Genomic DNA, 18,545 nt, shown 5'->3' with positions numbered 1-18,545 from the left:
TCTGTGTTTGAGAAACCTAATCATGGCTAAACTGTATTAATGAGTCTAATACTAGGCAGCTGATTACAATTTAAAAAAAAATAGGATTTTTAGATGTGAGTGTTGAACATCATCCTGTTCAACAGGATGTTTTAAGTTCTGTGGCAGTGTTATGAAATATGCTAGAGTTATCATTTTCATACAGCTAACTTTGAAAATTTTAGTGGCAGTTCCAAGGACCAGAGAGTGATTGCAAATACAGGTATCATGTCAACTACTAATACACTATTTCAGAAGATTAATTTAAAAATATTTTTCTGTACTTTTCCAGTATTGATTTTTTCTGCAACTCTTAGAGTATTTCAGAACTTCAACTTTTAAGGGACTTTAATGTTTTTATATATCTTACAAATAATAATTTATCTATGATTATACTATATGAATAGATAACATAGATAGGAATAACATATATTGATTTGAAAACTGTATTTAATTCTTCTCTATTCAGTTGCTACATGTATACTTTTCCTTTTTGTGTGTGCATTAAACATAGTTTTAAAATAATTTAAAAATCTTCCATTATTGTGTTTTCAAACTTTCTATGCATACTTTTCCCAACATGCTTTTTTTTCTATAAAGAAGAATTTATAATGGCAGATGTAAAGTAGTTCTTTTTCACAAGTTTGGAAACAAGTCATCCTTAAACCCCAAATATGTGGATTTTGGTTTTGCTAAAATTCATTGCAGAAACATCAAATTATTCAACCTACAGATGAATGTAAAGTAAACTCATTGTTAGTGTTGTTTGTGTTGTTATTGTATGGTTTGACAAGAGACTCAATTAACCCCATGAGGGGCACATGCTGGAGCAGTCAGTTCTTGAAGGACTGCTCCCTTTGGAAGGGATCGATGCTGGAGCAGTTCATGAGGAACTGCATCCCATGGAAAGGACTCATGTTGGAGCAGTTCATGGAGGACTGTCTCCTGTAGAAGGGGAAGACTGAGAGGAGTTCTCCCTCTAAGGAGGAAGGAGTAGAAAAGAGATCATGTGATGAACTGACTGCAGCCCCCATTCCCTGTCCCCCACTCTGCTGGGGAGGGAGAATATAGAGAATATTGTCAGTGAAGTTAAGCCCCTGGGAGGAAAGGAGTTTTTAATATTTAGTTTTATTTCTCATTTATCTTACTCTTGTCTGATTGGTACTGAATTCAGTTAATTTGTCCCCAGGCTGAGCCTGCTTTGCCCATGACAGTAATTGGTGAGTGATCGCTCCTTCACTTTATCTTGGCCCATGAAACTTTCATTATCCAGTCAGGGTCAACCATCCTCAGGGAGACATTACTGTACTACTGAAAATGTTCTCAGCATTAGGAGAATTTTTTCTCAGTTGTGCTCACAGTCAAAATTTTGAAATCTGCAGAGTTGTCATAAATAGTAGCTCCTGTCTGCATTTTAAATGTAATCATATTAAGGGGATATGAAAAGCAACATACTTGCTGTAGAAAACAAGGACTCCTGAAGTTAATTTATGTTCACGTGAATATTGAATTTTAGTTTATAGTGCATCTTAAATTTTACATCTTGTCAATCTTGCTGTGCAATCAGGCACTTGGATTGCATTTATTATCTCTTAGGTGTCCATATACCTAATGTAAAATTGAAATGAATCAGCTGGAGACTGGAAATGGTGGCAGCAACACTACAATTTTATTGATGCATTTTGGATCAAAAGTCATAAGGTTATTGAATTTGCATCTTGATGCAAGAGAAACAAGTATTTTTCTCCCCAAAAAAGCAAAAGAACTGCTCTTCTTAAAAAAAATAATTTCAAATAGTAAAAAAGGTTTGGGTTTTTTTTGAGTTGTTTTTTGTTTGTTTGGTATGGTTTTTGTTTGGGGTTTTTTGGGATTTTGTTTTGTTTTGGTTTATTTTTTTAATACTTCAAGAAAGATAGCAATACATTAAAAATTGGCAGACTTTTTTTTCTGCTGTTTTCACAGTTCTATCATCTGGGTATAATATTTTTCATCGCTTTGTAGTCCAATACAGAATTGCAGCTAAAAAAGAATTTTAACTCCAATACACCGTGTAAATGTAATAGGAAAGCAGTGGGGTTACGTAGCTCCATGCAGGCTCAATGGACATTTCTTTCCAGTATAAATTCTTCTCTGCCTTGACTGCTTTAATCACTATGTCTGACTCATTTAATGTTTTAATTTCCAAATTAAAGTGAGATGTGGCAAGTGAGATGTGGCTTGATTTTAAAAGGACTTGAATTGAACCTTTTACACCACTCTGTTTTGAGAAGTAGGTACTAACCAGAGAGAGTATCTGTCTTTCCAAATTGAGAGCTGTGAAACAGGCAAGATTCTCATCATCTTCGTCATCTCTGAGCAACGTATCCACAAGGTGGTTCCTTGAAGGGTTTTGTTTGTTTTTAAAGCACTTTGGCACATTTTAAATGAATCCAAAATAATGGAAGATAATTGAATCTTCTGGTTAGCTATGAATGTTCAGTTGTTAACAGACTTGTTTGTTTATCTATTTTGTCTTATGCAAAACCAAACCGGAATTTAATAAAAAATTTTAAATTAAATACCAGTGTTTCTATCACTGTAGACTGCTTGATTACTGTATGTTGTTTTTGCTGTGTAGAAGAGGAAAGAGAGCAAAATGTTATGGGCAGGCATGGGAATATGTATTTTTCCAGTTATGAATGCAGTTATTCTACAATGGTGGAACTGCTATTTTATAAAGAGTAAGCCTTTTCTGGTTGCCATCAGTGAAAGATGCACAGGTTCTAAAAATATTTCATCATGCTCAACAACAAAATTCAAGTTCCTTTTTGAAGGAAGAAGTGTGTGAAGTGAAATAATCTATACTTGATTAAACTTAGAGATACTTTTTTTATTTCTTACACTAATGAACTAAGAAAGCAAAATTTTACAAAAAAGGGAAGTGTCATAGCCTGAAAACAAGTTGAATATGTAATAATAATAATAATAAAAATAGATTTTCTTCTTCCTTTCCTTCCTTTCAATGATCAGTTTTTAGATTCAAAGAAAGAAGTTAGCATCCTTATTTATTAATTGATATCTGTAATTTCAAATACCTGCATATATTTATTTTACTTACCAGCTTAACGTAGGACAAATGGAAATACATTTGGTTTCTATAAAAACTCATCCTTACTTCTGCAAAAACAAAGTTATTTTGGTTTTATTTCTGCATTAATGATAATACTTTTGCACTTTATGCCAGCCGAAACTTCATGGGACTTGGTTGCAGAGGCACAACGTATATAAATTGCATCTCCCTGTTCTTAAACTGATCAAAATACTTGGTTGGACCCTGGCATTTAAATTTTTACCTTCATGACTTCTGATTTTTGCATCTGATCAGTGTTGTTGACTTGGAACTCAGAGGAGGGATAATGAGTCTATCTCCTCTTTGTGATTTTAATCATCTTTGGTTTTGACTACATATTATATAGGCAGAAGAAAAATTTGTATATTGAGTTATAGTTCTATTTATTTTCTGCCATTAATTAGGGACATATTATTTAGCTTGCATTTTCTATTTTTACTATCATTAATCTAGGAAAAAAACTAAACATGTGCTATATTCAATTCTAGGTTCAAAATAAATATAAGAACCCTACATGAAACTTGAAAATTGTAGGAAATTAAGACTCTCTTAGGGAGTAGTAGTGAGATAAAGCTTACAAACACTGTGATTGTCATTCAAACTCTAGCATCTTGATCTTTCTTAGGTGCCTTTGATTTTATCAAGTAGCAGAATTTCCCATTATATTCTTGCAGGCTGTGAAGGAAGCAGGAGCAAGCTTCATTTCTTGAGAAGATTCAGGGACTGGTGCTAACTGGAAGTGGGCACAATGGTACAGGATTTTGTTTGCACTCATTGTTTTATCTTGGTTAAGTCCAGAGCCACAGTCTAAAAGTGATGGTGGTTCCAGGTTTAGTTCTGAGATGCTGAATTTTATCCAGCTTATCCATGTGGCCCTAATACCTCTTCTGGTTTTAAACTGTGAGCTAGACATCTATAGCATTATATTTGCAGACACCTAAGGACACATTTATATCTTCCATGTCAGATTAGGTCTTCCCTCTGCTAAGTGCAGAATTGGAAAGGCAGGGAAATGTGTCTCTCATTGGAGGAAGTTCCCAATTGGAACTAATTGGGAAATTAGTTTGCAGAAAGATGTCTCATATCTGAGCTGTGTAATATTCATTTGGAATAGTACTGAGTTAATACCTTTAAATGAAATTGAGCACATGCCTTTGTAGGCCACTAGGTGTGGGTTTAGCAGTTCTGGTATCCCTTTGTTCAGGGATCTCTGCATCATTCTGTGATGCACAAATCCTGTATCTTTACATATATCAAAGGTATCACACTACTATAAATAGAGGATTATGTTGCTGCCCTACAGAGCTTAGTGGTAAAGTATAAGAATATTGATTTAACTAGATTAATGGAAGCTAAAGCATGGAACAATTTACCAGCCTTTATTATCAATTTGGTTTCATAATTAATCAATTATTTTAATTTATAAAAAGTTATACTGCTGTGGAAGATGGTGGTACAAGTAATTGAACCCCCTTTATGCAGTCAGAATTAATTTGGAGCACAGTTCTCACAATGTCTGGTGTTTGATGTACTTGGTGTTTTACCAAGCACTGAGTGGCACTGTTGTGATGAGATACTTGCTTTTAGGGAAGATGAATGCACGTTAACTGACTTACCATATTTAATTTAAAGGAAAGGTTTTTTTGTAGTTGTATTTATGTAGCATTTTCCTTGGGGAGGTACATAAAGACCATTAATCACAGGCAAGCAAAAAACCACTGACTGATAACACTTCAGGTAAGGTGGACTAATGAAGGATTTGTTCTGTTGTTTGTGGTCTAGTTTCATAATATCTGCAGATTTTTCATTTTCACTGTCAGAAATCAGATTAAAAGAAATGAAACAATCTATTCTGATGTGCAGTGTGAAATTTGTAATCAGATTACTTTTCCCAGTCTTCTAAAATTTGGAGTTGTACAGACTAAATTTCTGAGAGGCTCTGAACTGAGGTAACAGCATACTATTTCATAGGAAATAGATAATTGTGTGCTATATCTTTTAGAAATTTAATCTTTTCCAGAAAATGCAAGTCCTTCCTCCATGTTTCAGAGTATTAAATTCTGATGGATAAATTAAATTTTTTGGAAAAGACATATTTAATTTGAAAATGTAAGTTTCTAAGTTCACAATGAACTATGAATAGGTTTGCCGTATATTTTGCATTTTACCAGTTTATAATATTGAAAGTAAATGCTTCAGTGTCTTTATGCAAATTCAAACTAAAAATTGTGGGCATAAATATTTAAGAACATTCTCTGGTATGAGTTTTCAACTTAAAAGTTGGAAATAAAATAATCTATGTTTGACTGGTATGGCATAATCAACAAGCAACAATAAAATTGTGCTGACAATCTTAATCAGGCCTTTATAGTAAGTATTTTGTAATACTATTTTGTAAGGCCTGTAATCAGGCCTTAATCAACCTTTATAGTAAGTATTTTGTTTCTACATTGTGACTTGCTAAAAATTTTGCCAGTTTTTCTTCTGCCTCCCTAACAAATTGCTGTTTAGTTTTACCAGGAGTAGGCAGTCTGGGTTTAAAGAATTGGCCTAAGAAACTGTTTCATTGCATTTTACCCTTCTCCATGGACAGAAATTAATCAATTAATAGAATTTAAAATTTAAGGTGCATTGTTTGATCATCTGTGAAAGAGAAGTGTGAATGTATGAACAGAAGTGTGACTATATGATGGTGTATCATATATATACATGGAATTTTATTCTATTTATCTTACACTTTTAAGTAAAGTAATGTCTTGCAAAAATCTTCTATAAGGAAGTGTGCAACCTTAATTTGTCAGGTGGTCATATTAGCTTTGCTGGAGTCCCATATGGCTTGTAACTTCATGTCACAGTTGATCTGCACTTCAAGTTGCTACAGAAGCAGGTAATTTTTCAAAAGCCACACCCTGAGTTGTACCTGGTTCTGAGTCATATCTTGTGATAGAATGTTAGTCTCCCTCCCCTTCAAAAGGAAAAGCCAACCAACAACCCAGAAGTTCTGTGAAGGTTAATTTTTCTTCTGATCACAGAATTGATCTGATCCACAGATCCCATTGGAAAACTGGGAGATGGCTAGATCCTACACAAGAGAATTCAGGTTGGAACAGCTCTTATAGCAGGAAATCACAGACACAAATAATTAAGATTAATTATAATATGAAATCACTTCTGTATCTTCTAAAATCTATCCTCACAGCCTCATAGTTTAGAGGGTTTATCAACAGTGAGTATATTTTCCAAAGAATTCCAAAGTATATCACCGGCATAAAAATGTCTGTACAAAAACAAACATTGAATCTTTTATCTGTAATCAAAATGATAGTTTTACTGTAGATAAAAATTAAATAATTGCCAGGATGATAACATGGACCTATCTGTAGTATCATCATTTGAAATAGCAGAATCCTTCTATCCAATATATTTTTTAAATTATGATTCTTCTTATGAAAAATATGTTGCTTTTCATTTATAATTGATCAATTTGAACAGATAACAGATTTTAGTTCAAAGAATGGAAGCTGAGAACATTAATTTTAAATTTAAAATAAATTCTAAATTAATTAAATTTAATATAAAGCCAGGTGTTTTGGGGATTTAAAAAAGGTTTTCTTCAACCTTAGATGTAAAGTTTTCATCCTTATTTGTACAACTGAAGATAGTGAAAGCATTTAAAACAATGAGAGGAACAATGCTTTTTGTACTGAATGTTCATGGCCTTGAAATTTCAGTGATTGCTAAAGTTTTCAGTGCACACCATTACATATTTAGTTCTTGTATAATTGTAATGAGTTTAGAGTTGCTAATTTTTCCCAGACTACACTTTTGTCCTTTATGTTCCAGCTGCAAGATCTACACAATTTCATATTTTCTTAATTCACTTTAATGTGAACTCAATAAAAAGGCTTTTAAAGGATGGGAAGTAGTTAGCACTAATATTCAGGTAGCATAGTATGTATTTTTAATTGATAATAGCAAAAGGTGGTTTTGTAGTGATTTTTCTTATCTTTGTAAATGGTTTTCATACTCTCTAATGTACTAAAAAGGTGATTATCCTTTATAATGCTTTTATATTATTATGTAGGAGATGACTTCTGGTAGCATAAAATGTTTGTGTCTTTTGCTCTAATGCTCCTGTTATTCCCTATTATTCTTTTAGTTATTTTGTGTTTACATGAATAGTAACTGGACAAATTCCTTTGCAGAACAACTGAAACACAAAAGCCCCTGTATCACTTATTTTTCAGAAGATATTCTCTGTTGATACAAATATAATAATGGTTTTGCAATTATCATAGGAGACTGATAAAGGGTTGGAAGAGTAATTAGTTTACCTAGGAGTTAACTGCAGTTATATTTTTTTCTGTGCCTAATATAAAACTGTAAACTGTGCAATATTGCAATAAAAAGTTGCATAGTTTTGGTTTTTTCAGTTATGTGGTAGTACTTCTAACACATGCTTCATGTAATATGACAATTCTAAATCCCTCTCAACATCTTAAAAATTTCTCAGCTGGAATCTAAGCAGATGTCTATGACATACCCAGACCTAAAACAAAATGGTGCATATATTAAAGAACATTTCTCTGGGATAAGTTCATTTGAGTTAAAAATCTAACAGCTATTAATTTTGATCTATTTAAAAATTGTATGTGTCTCCACTGAGAAACAGGAGCCTTTTCAGGTCAGCTACTTATATAACAGTTGTTGGTAAGGTAATAGGCTTGTCAAAAGCCTGTAAGAAGTTGATACAATTAGTAGGGTAATAAGAGTTTATATTAGCTATTTTTGGAAGTGTCTGTGTTTGGTTTCTGTAGGTTAGAAATTAGAGGAAGAAGACATTTTGCCATTTATACTTGGGAAATTAATATTTTAGGTATATTTGAATGTTTCTTAATCACCATTCCTGTACATTTAAAGTAAAATCAGCTTTAAAACTCCCAGTGTCTTTGTAATGCTTCAGTCTGTCTACATTATATATATATGCTGTGTATATTCTAAAAAACTTTTATGTAATTTCAGAGAGTCTGTCCTAAAGGTATTAACTTGAAAAAGTGTAATAAATAATTACAAAGTAACTGAAAATCCTTGACTTTACACAGCTGCAGTTCATTGCCCCACAGCAATCTTAAAATGATCTATTAAATGATTATTAGAAACAATTAATTATACCAGAGAACTCAAAGAGCTCAAATGTAATTTCATGGTTATAATTTTCTTGTCAGGTAATAAAACGGGATGAGCTTGGCAAGGAACGGTCTGACTGCTCCGTGTTTGATTTGCTGAAATATGATGATTATAACAGTGACAAGCACCTAGATCTAGAAGAATTCTACAGAGCTTTTCGTAAGTACCTTCCTTGAGTCTTATTTTCTCTTTCTTGATTTGTTTTTCTAAATGGTGGTCTTTTATTTTCGAAGCCTGAATTGTTTGGATGCTGTACTCAAATTAGTGCAATTTAATAGTCATGAAACAGCAGAAAACATTTTAGCAGAAATCAATGATACCCAGTAGCTTCCTGATTTATGAAGGATTTTGGTAATGGAGAATTCATGGATAATCTTTCTTGATGTCAACATGCATTGATAAGTCTGTGTTGTGTGCAAGTGGCAAGTAGTGTGGTCAAGACATAATCAATGGAACCAAAATACCTCCCACACCCTTTGTTTATGAGTGCTGATAAGAGCACTTTTGACACTTCTCTTAGGTGCCTTATGGCCTCACAGGACTCAGAAGGAGATAAAGATTTGTGGTGTAGTTTTGCAAGGTATTTGTTGTCTGGATGCCAAAGGGGTCTCAGGACAAATGTGTGTAGTACAAACAAACAACTTGACCAAATTTGAAGAAGATTTTAAGAGCTTTTATACAGTATGTTAAAGGTAATATCCATATATTTTGTTATATCCAGATAAGAACTGATGTTTTTTTCAGTCTTGTCTACCTCAAATTCAAGATTCAATCTTGAAATCTGACTTCGATTTAAAAGCTGTTGCTCCAAACTCAGTAACATGGCAGCACAGAAGATCAAGTTTGTCTTAAATTCTTTTTATAATTATTTATTGTATGTTGACTAGTCCATTAATGTATCTTTATCTTGAGTAATTACAGACTGTTGCTTTAGTCTTCTTGTAGTTTATCTTTGGGCAGATGACCATTCAGCCACTTCAGGTGATTTCAAATGAAAAAGGGATAAAAAACTGCTTATTTTTAAACTATAATGTAGTGAGTTGATATTAGAAAAAAAAAAAAAAAGGATGCATGGAAAGCAAAAAGAATAAACATGAAATGACTAATCAAGACAGACTGCCTGAAAGTATCTCAGTTTTTACCATTGAATTAGATTTTTATTTCTCTGAAAGTCTTTCAGAAAGTATGATTTTGTGATGCAGCTTAGCTGAACGAATTACTTACTGCTCCTAAAAATAACTTGACCCTGCTTCCAGAGGTTATCTGACTGGCTTTCTTGCAGTGTCCTAACAGTCACAGTCTCTCCTCTAAGTCACTTACTCAGTCAGCAGAAAAATATTCACCCTCCACGTCCCACCCCAATCCTGTTGTGTGACCTGAATTGATTAAGTGAAGGGTCAGATCATAACTCATGCAAAAGAAGTGTGTGCAAAGAAATAAGGTGGAGGAATAAAATGGGAGCTCTTAGGACATTGTGATGGTGAGGTAAATTAATTCATCTGCAGCAGCAAAACACTAGGAAATACCATAATTTCTTTTTCAAAGGTTGTGATACAAGTTTGGCTTACAAAAATGTATAGAATTATATAACATCTATAGAAACACGCACATTAACTATGATTATATGCCTAGATGTTGTAATTCTAGATCATGATTAGGTGCATAGATGTAGAAATTGATATAGAAGCCTTTATCATATACAGCAATCCAAGAAGGTTAAAGACATGTTTAAAGCATTAGCATGATTTTTGCAAACATTTTATTAATGGAAGCATAACATTGTTCTTCGAAATAAGACTTTGATGTGTCTCTGAGGGACTATTTTGTATAGTTGTAAAACTCCAGACATAAGAATAGCTTTTCATTATGTATTTTTAATGGACTTTTGAATAATGAAAATAATTTCCATATGGTATGTTAAGCATTGCCTTAATATGAATGTTAATGAAAACATTAGATTATATAAGATTATGAATCATTTAGGTTTCTTTGTGGCAGTAGAGTAGTGGAAAAGACCCTATTTAAAACTAAAAGGCTATCTTGGAAGATGATTTCTTCTATGTCATTAACAAAACTTAGATGTATTCATTACATATTGAAAAATAAAACCTAAAACCAACTGCTACTTCATTGTATGGTGTGTGCCCAGAAAGCCAAAGAAATTTGACAAAGTATTAGGCTCTGTAATAAAGATAAAATAAATACTTTTGAAATAAATTTGAGGATTAACTGTAGTTCCATTTCATTTTATCTTAAGAGATTTTGGGTTCAGTTCGTTTGAGTTATGTCACCAGCATTAATAAAAATTATATAATGCTGTAAAAATATACTAGGTTAAGCAAAACCAAAACAAATTCAGTGCAGCAACTGGTCACTTGACTAGAGCTCTTATGGCTAAGCAAGATGACACAAAGCTGAAACCAAGCTCTCCACACAAGCCATGCCAACCCAAGGTAAAGCAAATGTGACAGCCCCTCTCCAGAGGCCTGTGTTGTTTGCCTATGGCAAAGCTGGTTGGATGTTAGTAGTAATGCCAAGTCAGGATTTACCAGGTAAAGAGAATTAATATATACATGGAACCAGATTCATGTATGGAGATGTACACAAGAAGCATCACAACACATCTTCCACACAATATTCCCCCAAAAATATCTCTTCAAGCATCCACCTACAAAATAATTAAACGTTTTCATTTTCTTCAATAAAGTGACATAGGGAGGTTGCAAATACTTATTCCAAATAGAAATAAACCTGTATTTTTCCCAGGTTTTTCTTTAAGTACTTAATATTTTCAAGTTTACATTCTATTTTATTATATTCTAATGATTTATTCTTTTTCTTATTATGTTACATTGTGATTATGTGTTGTAACATTAAAATTATCCTGGTTTACAATATGGAAAAGATAATTTTTCACCAGTTTGGACACTTTCAAACATCTAGAACAAATAGAAAGCAATACAGGAAAGTTTTTTTCCCAAATTATTTTCCTATCTAATGAGTGAAAGATTATAACTGAGTAATGGTATTTCCAGGGGATTTTCTTCTAAAATATTATAGTGTTAGTTGTTATTTGGAGACATTTAAAAGACTTAGCCATTAATTAAAATCAAAAAGTACTTCTAGAATTTTTTGACCTCTTGCACAATCCCATCAATTGAACTTGACAGTGAGTTTTTCATGTTTTTTTTCATTCCTTTATATCTACCATTTTAATGTACATATGGAACCTAATCTCAGTTTAATACCTGCTATTCCCAGTGGAATTGCCTCTATCCTTAATTGGATAGTGAAGGGGTGGATTTGAGAAATGTCAAGTTCTCACTGAAGTTTGTGCAACTGCTAGAATGTGTTACTGACTTTTATTCACTCAAAGTGGCAGTGAAGAAAATTTGGCTTTGCGATGATGGAGAAATTGATCCTATTTAAAGCTTCCAGACAGAATTCAAAGGAGTTGTTTGTTTGTTCGTTTTATCTCTATAACAGAATCTGAGTTGTATGAACACAGAAGTGCTAAGGCAAGGTGGTAGAGGTTGGGCAGGGCATTAGGGGTCACAGCACCACAGTTTTTATACATGGCAATACCACAAGGGTTCTTTTCAAGCCAGTTTGTACCTAGCACTGCTAAAATATAAAATGTACAGTAGTTAACAAAATATTCTTTAAGTCATATTTGAATTTGATCAACATTAAAGAAGTCTCATTTTCTAAAGGCAATTGTCCATCAGCATTTTCTATTAAGCATAGAGGAACTTCTGAGAAAGCTGGAGAAGGGTGAGAAAAAGCATAAGGGAAATTTGTGTCCTTAGCCATGGCCTAAAAAGGGGATAGTTATAATCAAGCGTACTACTAGTGTGCACTTTTCCAGCTGTGATTTCAAATAGTATTTAAAAATATTTAGGTAAGATTTTGAACACAGATAGGATTAAAAATCATCTTCGCTATGGTGTTCAGCAAACTACTCCATTAAAGTAGTTTCTTTTTAAATAATTAGGCAATTGCATTTTGTTTAAATAGGAATGTCTATTTTTGGAATTAATTATCAGTCTTGTTTCATTAGCATTTGCAGGTAGGACTTTTTTCATTGGCATACTTAATTAGAAATTTTCCTCACAAATACTAGCAATTCTATTTTTAACTCCAGCAATAGAAAAGGTACCACCTTAAGGGCAAAGATGAAGCATAGGCTGTTTTAAAGGCATTAATATGCACACAGTTCTATATCTATACATACATACATATACATGCTTGCTTGTATTCTGTGATTTACTTTCAACAGTCTCTTTTTATCTGACAAAATGGATACACATTAGACTGGACAGCCAAATGTAAATAACTGTGTGCAATGGAATAAAAAAATCTCTTTCCCCCTTCAGAAGGTCAGATGCTGAGACAGTAAAAAACAAAGAATATGTGTGAGAGGGGGCTCTCAGCCTTGAATATTTCTGCCAAGCTTCACAGGATGTTGCAGACAGATGAAGATGCTTGCTGGCTTCTGTAAAGTTTTACCTGCAATTTTCTGAGTATAGGCTGTTTTCATATCGTGAGGGGTAAATTGTAGTGCTGTAGCATCTGTCTCCTAATTATTTGCTATACTCCATAGCAGTTTAATTAGATCAATAGTGTGTGCAGAGAGGAACCTGAAAAATGACTTCCTCTAACACAAGTAGATAAAGCAGAAAGTTTAGCTCTAGTTAGATTTTTGGAATTTAGGACTGAAGGAATCAGCTGATTCAGTCCTCCAGTGCTTTGACCACATCATGCAAAATTATATCCTAAAAGTGATCCAGTTCCATCTTAGTGTTTTGTTTGCTTTTCTGCATTCCTTCCTCATCCAGTCCCAAGCTAAAGGATTTTTTATCAGCAAACATTTTTTTAGACAGGGAAGGATATATTTAACTTTTTCTGAAAGGGCAGGCAAAATCCTAAATGAAGGAGTTGAACTAAAGCTAAAAGGGGTGTGGAATACAGTTTATATGTTCTGTAATGTAAATCTCAACCAGTGTGCTTCTTGTATTTTTCAAGGGTTTTCTTTCTTTGGTTAATGTCTCCTGTGGTATCATGATAATTTTGTGTTCACTGTAAATGTTGTCTCCTTTTTTTTTTCTTCTAGTGTTCTTTTCTAAAATAAATAATAGTACTTGTTTTCCTCCCATATAAAATAAAATTTCAAAGCAGATAGTTCAAGTGGCCTTCATGGTGGGCTGTAAAATCTCAAGGCATAGCACAAGGAAATAAGTAGTAATAAATTATTCCGTTTGATCACTCAGCAGATATATATGTAGACACTTCTCTTTGTAATTTCAGTAGAAAGAATTACATTAACTTAGACATTTATGAATAAAACTGATTGAATACAATTAATATAAACCCCAAATTTATTTTATGTAATTGAACCAATGTATCAATTGACATCCTGTATAAAAGGAAAAAAAAAACAGTGTCTCTCAGAATTGATTCCTATTGTTACAATTCCTATTGTTACTATTCTTGATGTTGTCTTATGCTCAAAAAAGGGGGCCACAGAGGACTGTGGGCACTGAGGACTTAACTATAAAAATTACCCCATGCCATACAAGAAAGTGTGAGAATTATCTAAGCAGAACAAAATATGACCTAATAGTGATTCTTCTATTAATGATGCTTTGTAGTTTTGCTGGAATTTGTGCTTTCAGGCATCACTCGACACTGTTAACAATATCTAATCTGTTGTGCAGCTGTTATTGGGGATCTTGTATGTTGCTGCTGTACATGCTAATGCTGTATAGATTTAAAAGTACCCTACCCTCCATTTTGAAATGACATTCAGGTCAAAGATATCAAATTTTGGTTTCAAGCGCTCCTTGTTGCTGAAGTATTTGTATGAAGTGATTTATATACCTCCAATCATAACAGATATTATGGAATTTTTTGATCTGATCCAAAATTATAGAACTTGCTTTGGGCTCAACTTTTAGAAGGCCAGTGACTAATATGACTGTCAAAATCAGTGCTTTTTTTGTGTCTTGAATCATGTGGAAAGGAAGCAGCCAGAAGTTCCTATAAATACAGTGGTCATTATGTACACATATGCTTAGTTGTTGTATTCTCTCAGTCCTGAAAAAATATTCTAAAACATCACTGCTTTCATTATAATAGCTCTACTTCTACTTTTAGTTGTCAAATGCAATAATTACAAGTGCATGTTCAGGAATTGTATTTTGAGATGTGAATCTTTGTTTCTGAAGCAAAATAGATCAGAATTAAAAAGCAACCAACCAAACAATCCTACAACAAAATCTAAATCTTAAAAAGGCCTATACTGAATTACTCAGTGAAGCAAATGAGACTTACTACTGGATTCCTTAAGTTATCTTGAAGTCCACAAAGGCTAATTAAAAAAAAAACCTAATGTAATTTATATTTCAAATTAATTCAATATGAGGTCCCAAATATTGTATTTAGTGTGTAATCTGAGTCAGAGCTTTATGACTGTGATGAGTCTTCAATAGTAAAACATGTTAATAAATAGTAGAGGAAACATTTTCTGAGGGGGGAAGAGGTATTATTCTGTCTCCTGCTACCATTAATTCGTTTTCAGCAACAACTTGAGTGTATTAGATTGTTCCAGAGGGTGTTATATTTCACCACTAGCCTCTGAAAACACCAGTTAACATCCTACTGAGCAGGAGCTATTGGACTTCATGGTAATTCCTTTTTGTTCAACCTGATCTGTCTCTCAAATTCTTACCTGTGCTAAGTGTATTTTCAATCTAGAGGATCTCAGCTGGAAGAAAATGCACCCTCCTTTATTAGTGGGCCAAACTTTAATCTTTAGAAACAAGGAAATATCTAAGGTTTTAAATATTGTTTCATGAAGTAGTGTGCCTGGAATTTCTCACATGCCACTAAGTCAACTCATTTCTATGCCAACTGATTTTTCATCATGTTTTGGGGGAATCAAGAAGCAAATTTATGGCCACCACAGATCTGCATGAGTGAAATAAATCAAATAGACCATAGGTCTGCATGTGAAATAAAACAAATATTTCACAGACTCATTGGGCATCATACTGAAGAAACTGGGAGATGTTGTTTATGAACCTTGAGCTCTGCTGATCCATAATCCTATCAGTGCATTTACCTGGAAGCTTTTGCCTGCTTTGGTGATGTGTTACTAGAGATAGCACTATGAAATACAGGATTGCAGAGGATGAGCACTGGAAAGCTACAAAGTTATAGTAGCTTTGTTTCAGAGAAGGGGATTGGTAGAGATTGACTTGCATGGCATTTGTCACTGGCTTGAAATGCTGGAGACTGAAGTCTTGTGTGTCTTTCAGTCAGCTTATTCTGGAGAATGACACAGAATGGTGAAGAAAAAGTAAACACCAAAAAATTACACATATTTGGCTATGGTTAACAAAGTACCTCAGTAATTGATCTATTGCTTATTGCTCAGGAATCAGTTATCTGTGGTGAGGTATAGTATTTTTGCTAATATTTTTGTTATGTTGTGAATTATGGGAATATTTTCATCTCTGCAGAGCAGTGTACCTGTAAGTTTAGGCTATGACTGATGTTCCAACATCCACAAAAGCCTTCATGTAGATGTATTAAGGAAATTTCAAGAAAAAAATTAAAATAATAATTTATAATTAGTTTCCTTCATCAACTATTTTAAAGGAAGCTCTCTTTCTTCTTAACGGGGTGAGGTGGAAAGAGGAAAGAACATAAGAAGTAATGACTGGGCATTAAAGGAGACAATCATCAGCCAATCCACATGAAAGAACATTAAGTATCTCTACTTCAAGGCAGAATTACTCATCTGGAACTATTATGAATATTAATAGCTCATAAAGTATTATTTATTAAGAAAGACATTTTATTAATCTATTCATTGTTTTGCTTTTTTTGCCGCCTGGCGCTTTTTAAATATCAAGCACTAATGTTCATTTTATAAAAGTGTTGCATAGTAATTTTATTCAGAACTTTTTTGGGTTTGGGTTTTCTTTTTATTTTTGGTTTGTTGATTTATTGTTTGGAGGGGGTTTAGGTTTTTGTTTGGTTTTGTTGGTGGTGATTTGGGGGTTTTTAGAGAGGTCTGGTTTGGGTTTTTTAGTAACTGTTCTACTCTGCTTACTTTGCTTGTTCTCACATTTGGGTAAATAAAAATTATAAAAAATCATTAGAAGGGTATATAAGACTTTTAGTAATTCCTTAGGCATCTGGATTTCTTAAGAATATATGACATTTCCACTGTAAAAGAAAATCCAGAGGCATGGTTTTGTATCAGATTTTATAAATGCACTTTGAAAATTCTGTAAATAGAGTTAATAGAAAAATAATAATTCCAATTTTACAAAACTTGTGAGCTTTCCTCACTAGACCTTAGAGAAAAGTGCATTACATTGTACTGCGAAGTTTTTTGTTGAATGCCCTCAAATATCAATTACATACAGCAAGGAGAAATTGGCTCCAAAATATCTATGTTGCAAAGAAATATTTTGGAGAATAAACCCTTCTAGTTCCCTTCATTGTTCATGCTGGATTAGGTTCCAGTAAAGTTTTCTTATTTCAGGAAATTTCATTCCTAACATAATTTCTCAAAATAATAGGACAGTTAAAAGTTTTATTGTAGCATTTCTCCGTAGTTTTGAGTTTGGTATATTTTCTTTCTCTTTAATATAGTGATTCCATAATGTGAGGGTTTTTTTATGTTGTATGCTTCTGCAGTTTACAACTATCCTAGTACATATGTATTTTTGGCTAACTGAAGTGTACAGTGAAGGAAATATTTTATTAAATATGTGAAAGAAAATTTGGATAAAATAATTTTCAATATTAATTTTTTTTATTTATTACATTTTAAATAAAAATAAATTGATCTTGGCATCCCAAAAGCATTTGAAAATACATTCACTTAAAAAAATATATTAGGGTTTGTTTTTTTTTTAAGGCAGAATATTGTTCTTTAACATATCTATTAATCTTATTGGTCTACTTCATAATGGTTGCTAGTACATATATTAGAAAATGCTAATTGTTTCAGTACATTTACAAAGTGCTTGGATAAAAGGATTACATCATGATAAATTGTTATGTTGATTAGTACTTAGTTTCATTTTCTGAAGTTATATATTGAATGAAAGAAAATATAACATAATTTACATGTTGTTATTTTAACTCAGGAAATTAGGATCAGTTCAACCCAGCAGTTATAGAACTACTTGGTGTGTTAGGAGATATACATGAAAAGCTCTATTTTTCATTCCGTTTGTTGTTTTTTAAGTTTTATTTCAATAAGTTGTCATCAAGGATTTGCCTGGTTAATATAGCACAGATCTCTAAGTTTGTTACTGCTATGAATATTTGTATGTGTCTAGAGTTAAGGAGTGTGAATTTAAGCTGCTAAAACTTAGTATAAATATTGACAACTGTATGGGTAGGGCAGAAAGAATATCAACTACTCCAGTTAAAGCTATTTTAGTGGTCTGTGATATTGTAAACTGTGAGACTAATTGCTTCTCATCACCCCTGGCTTTCCAAATCTTCAGAAAGAAACATCCCATAATTGCATATAGTATTGTTTATGTCTTCATTAAAGAATTACATGTGAGCTGAATTCAGTAGGAATATTTATGCATGTATGGGTTGCGTATATTGATAAAATTGTCTACCATGAAATAGATGAAATTGTCTGACTTCACTCCCTCTGGTGACTGCAGCCCTTATTTAGCTGGATGAATATTATCTGAGAAGTATAGATGTGACACTTAGTGATATGGTGTAATGTGGACTCCTCAGTGCTGGATTAAAATTGGAAATTATGATTTTATAGGTCTTTTCTAATCTAAATGATTCTGTCATACTATCTACAGCCTAAAACATCTTTGCAAAAGCCCAGACTTGCTGTTGGATATTAAAAAAGCCCAGTCTTCTCCCCAGCTCACAAGAAAACCTGAACATTTTCTACCAAAGGAAATGAGGAAACAGGTTAACAAAATATCCCTGTGCCTGTATTATATACAGAATTAAATTGTCAGTAGAGTCTCAAACTGATTTTCTAAACACATCATGCTCAGAATGTCAAATCTTATCTTAAGTAGGTTATGAAGTGATTTATATGGAAATGCAATTTTGACTGTAGTAAAAAAGATGTCATACAAAGGCTATGAAGCAGAGGTTTACATAGTGCAATACTGTGTCAAAAGAGGTCTAAAAAAAAGATCCAAAATAGTGAAAACCTACAGGA

The 18,545-nt window shown here is 32.9% G+C and overlaps 1 protein-coding gene across 1 annotated transcript in view; it reads left to right on the top strand.

Moving 5' to 3' along the window:
• Positions 1–18,545, top strand: part of FSTL5 (follistatin like 5) — a 273,043-nt gene that overhangs the window by 148,555 nt on the left and 105,943 nt on the right. The window contains exon 6 of the mRNA XM_053941595.1: positions 8,353–8,473. Within this exon, the coding sequence (XP_053797570.1) occupies positions 8,353–8,473 (121 nt within the window). The remainder of the gene's footprint in view (positions 1–8,352; positions 8,474–18,545) is intronic.

The sequence above is a fragment of the Vidua chalybeata genome, chromosome 4, assembly GCF_026979565.1.
Source record: "Vidua chalybeata isolate OUT-0048 chromosome 4, bVidCha1 merged haplotype, whole genome shotgun sequence".
NCBI lineage: Eukaryota > Metazoa > Chordata > Aves > Passeriformes > Viduidae > Vidua > Vidua chalybeata.
Note: the sequence above shows the minus strand (reverse complement) of the source record. Positions and strands in the feature narration are given on the sequence as shown.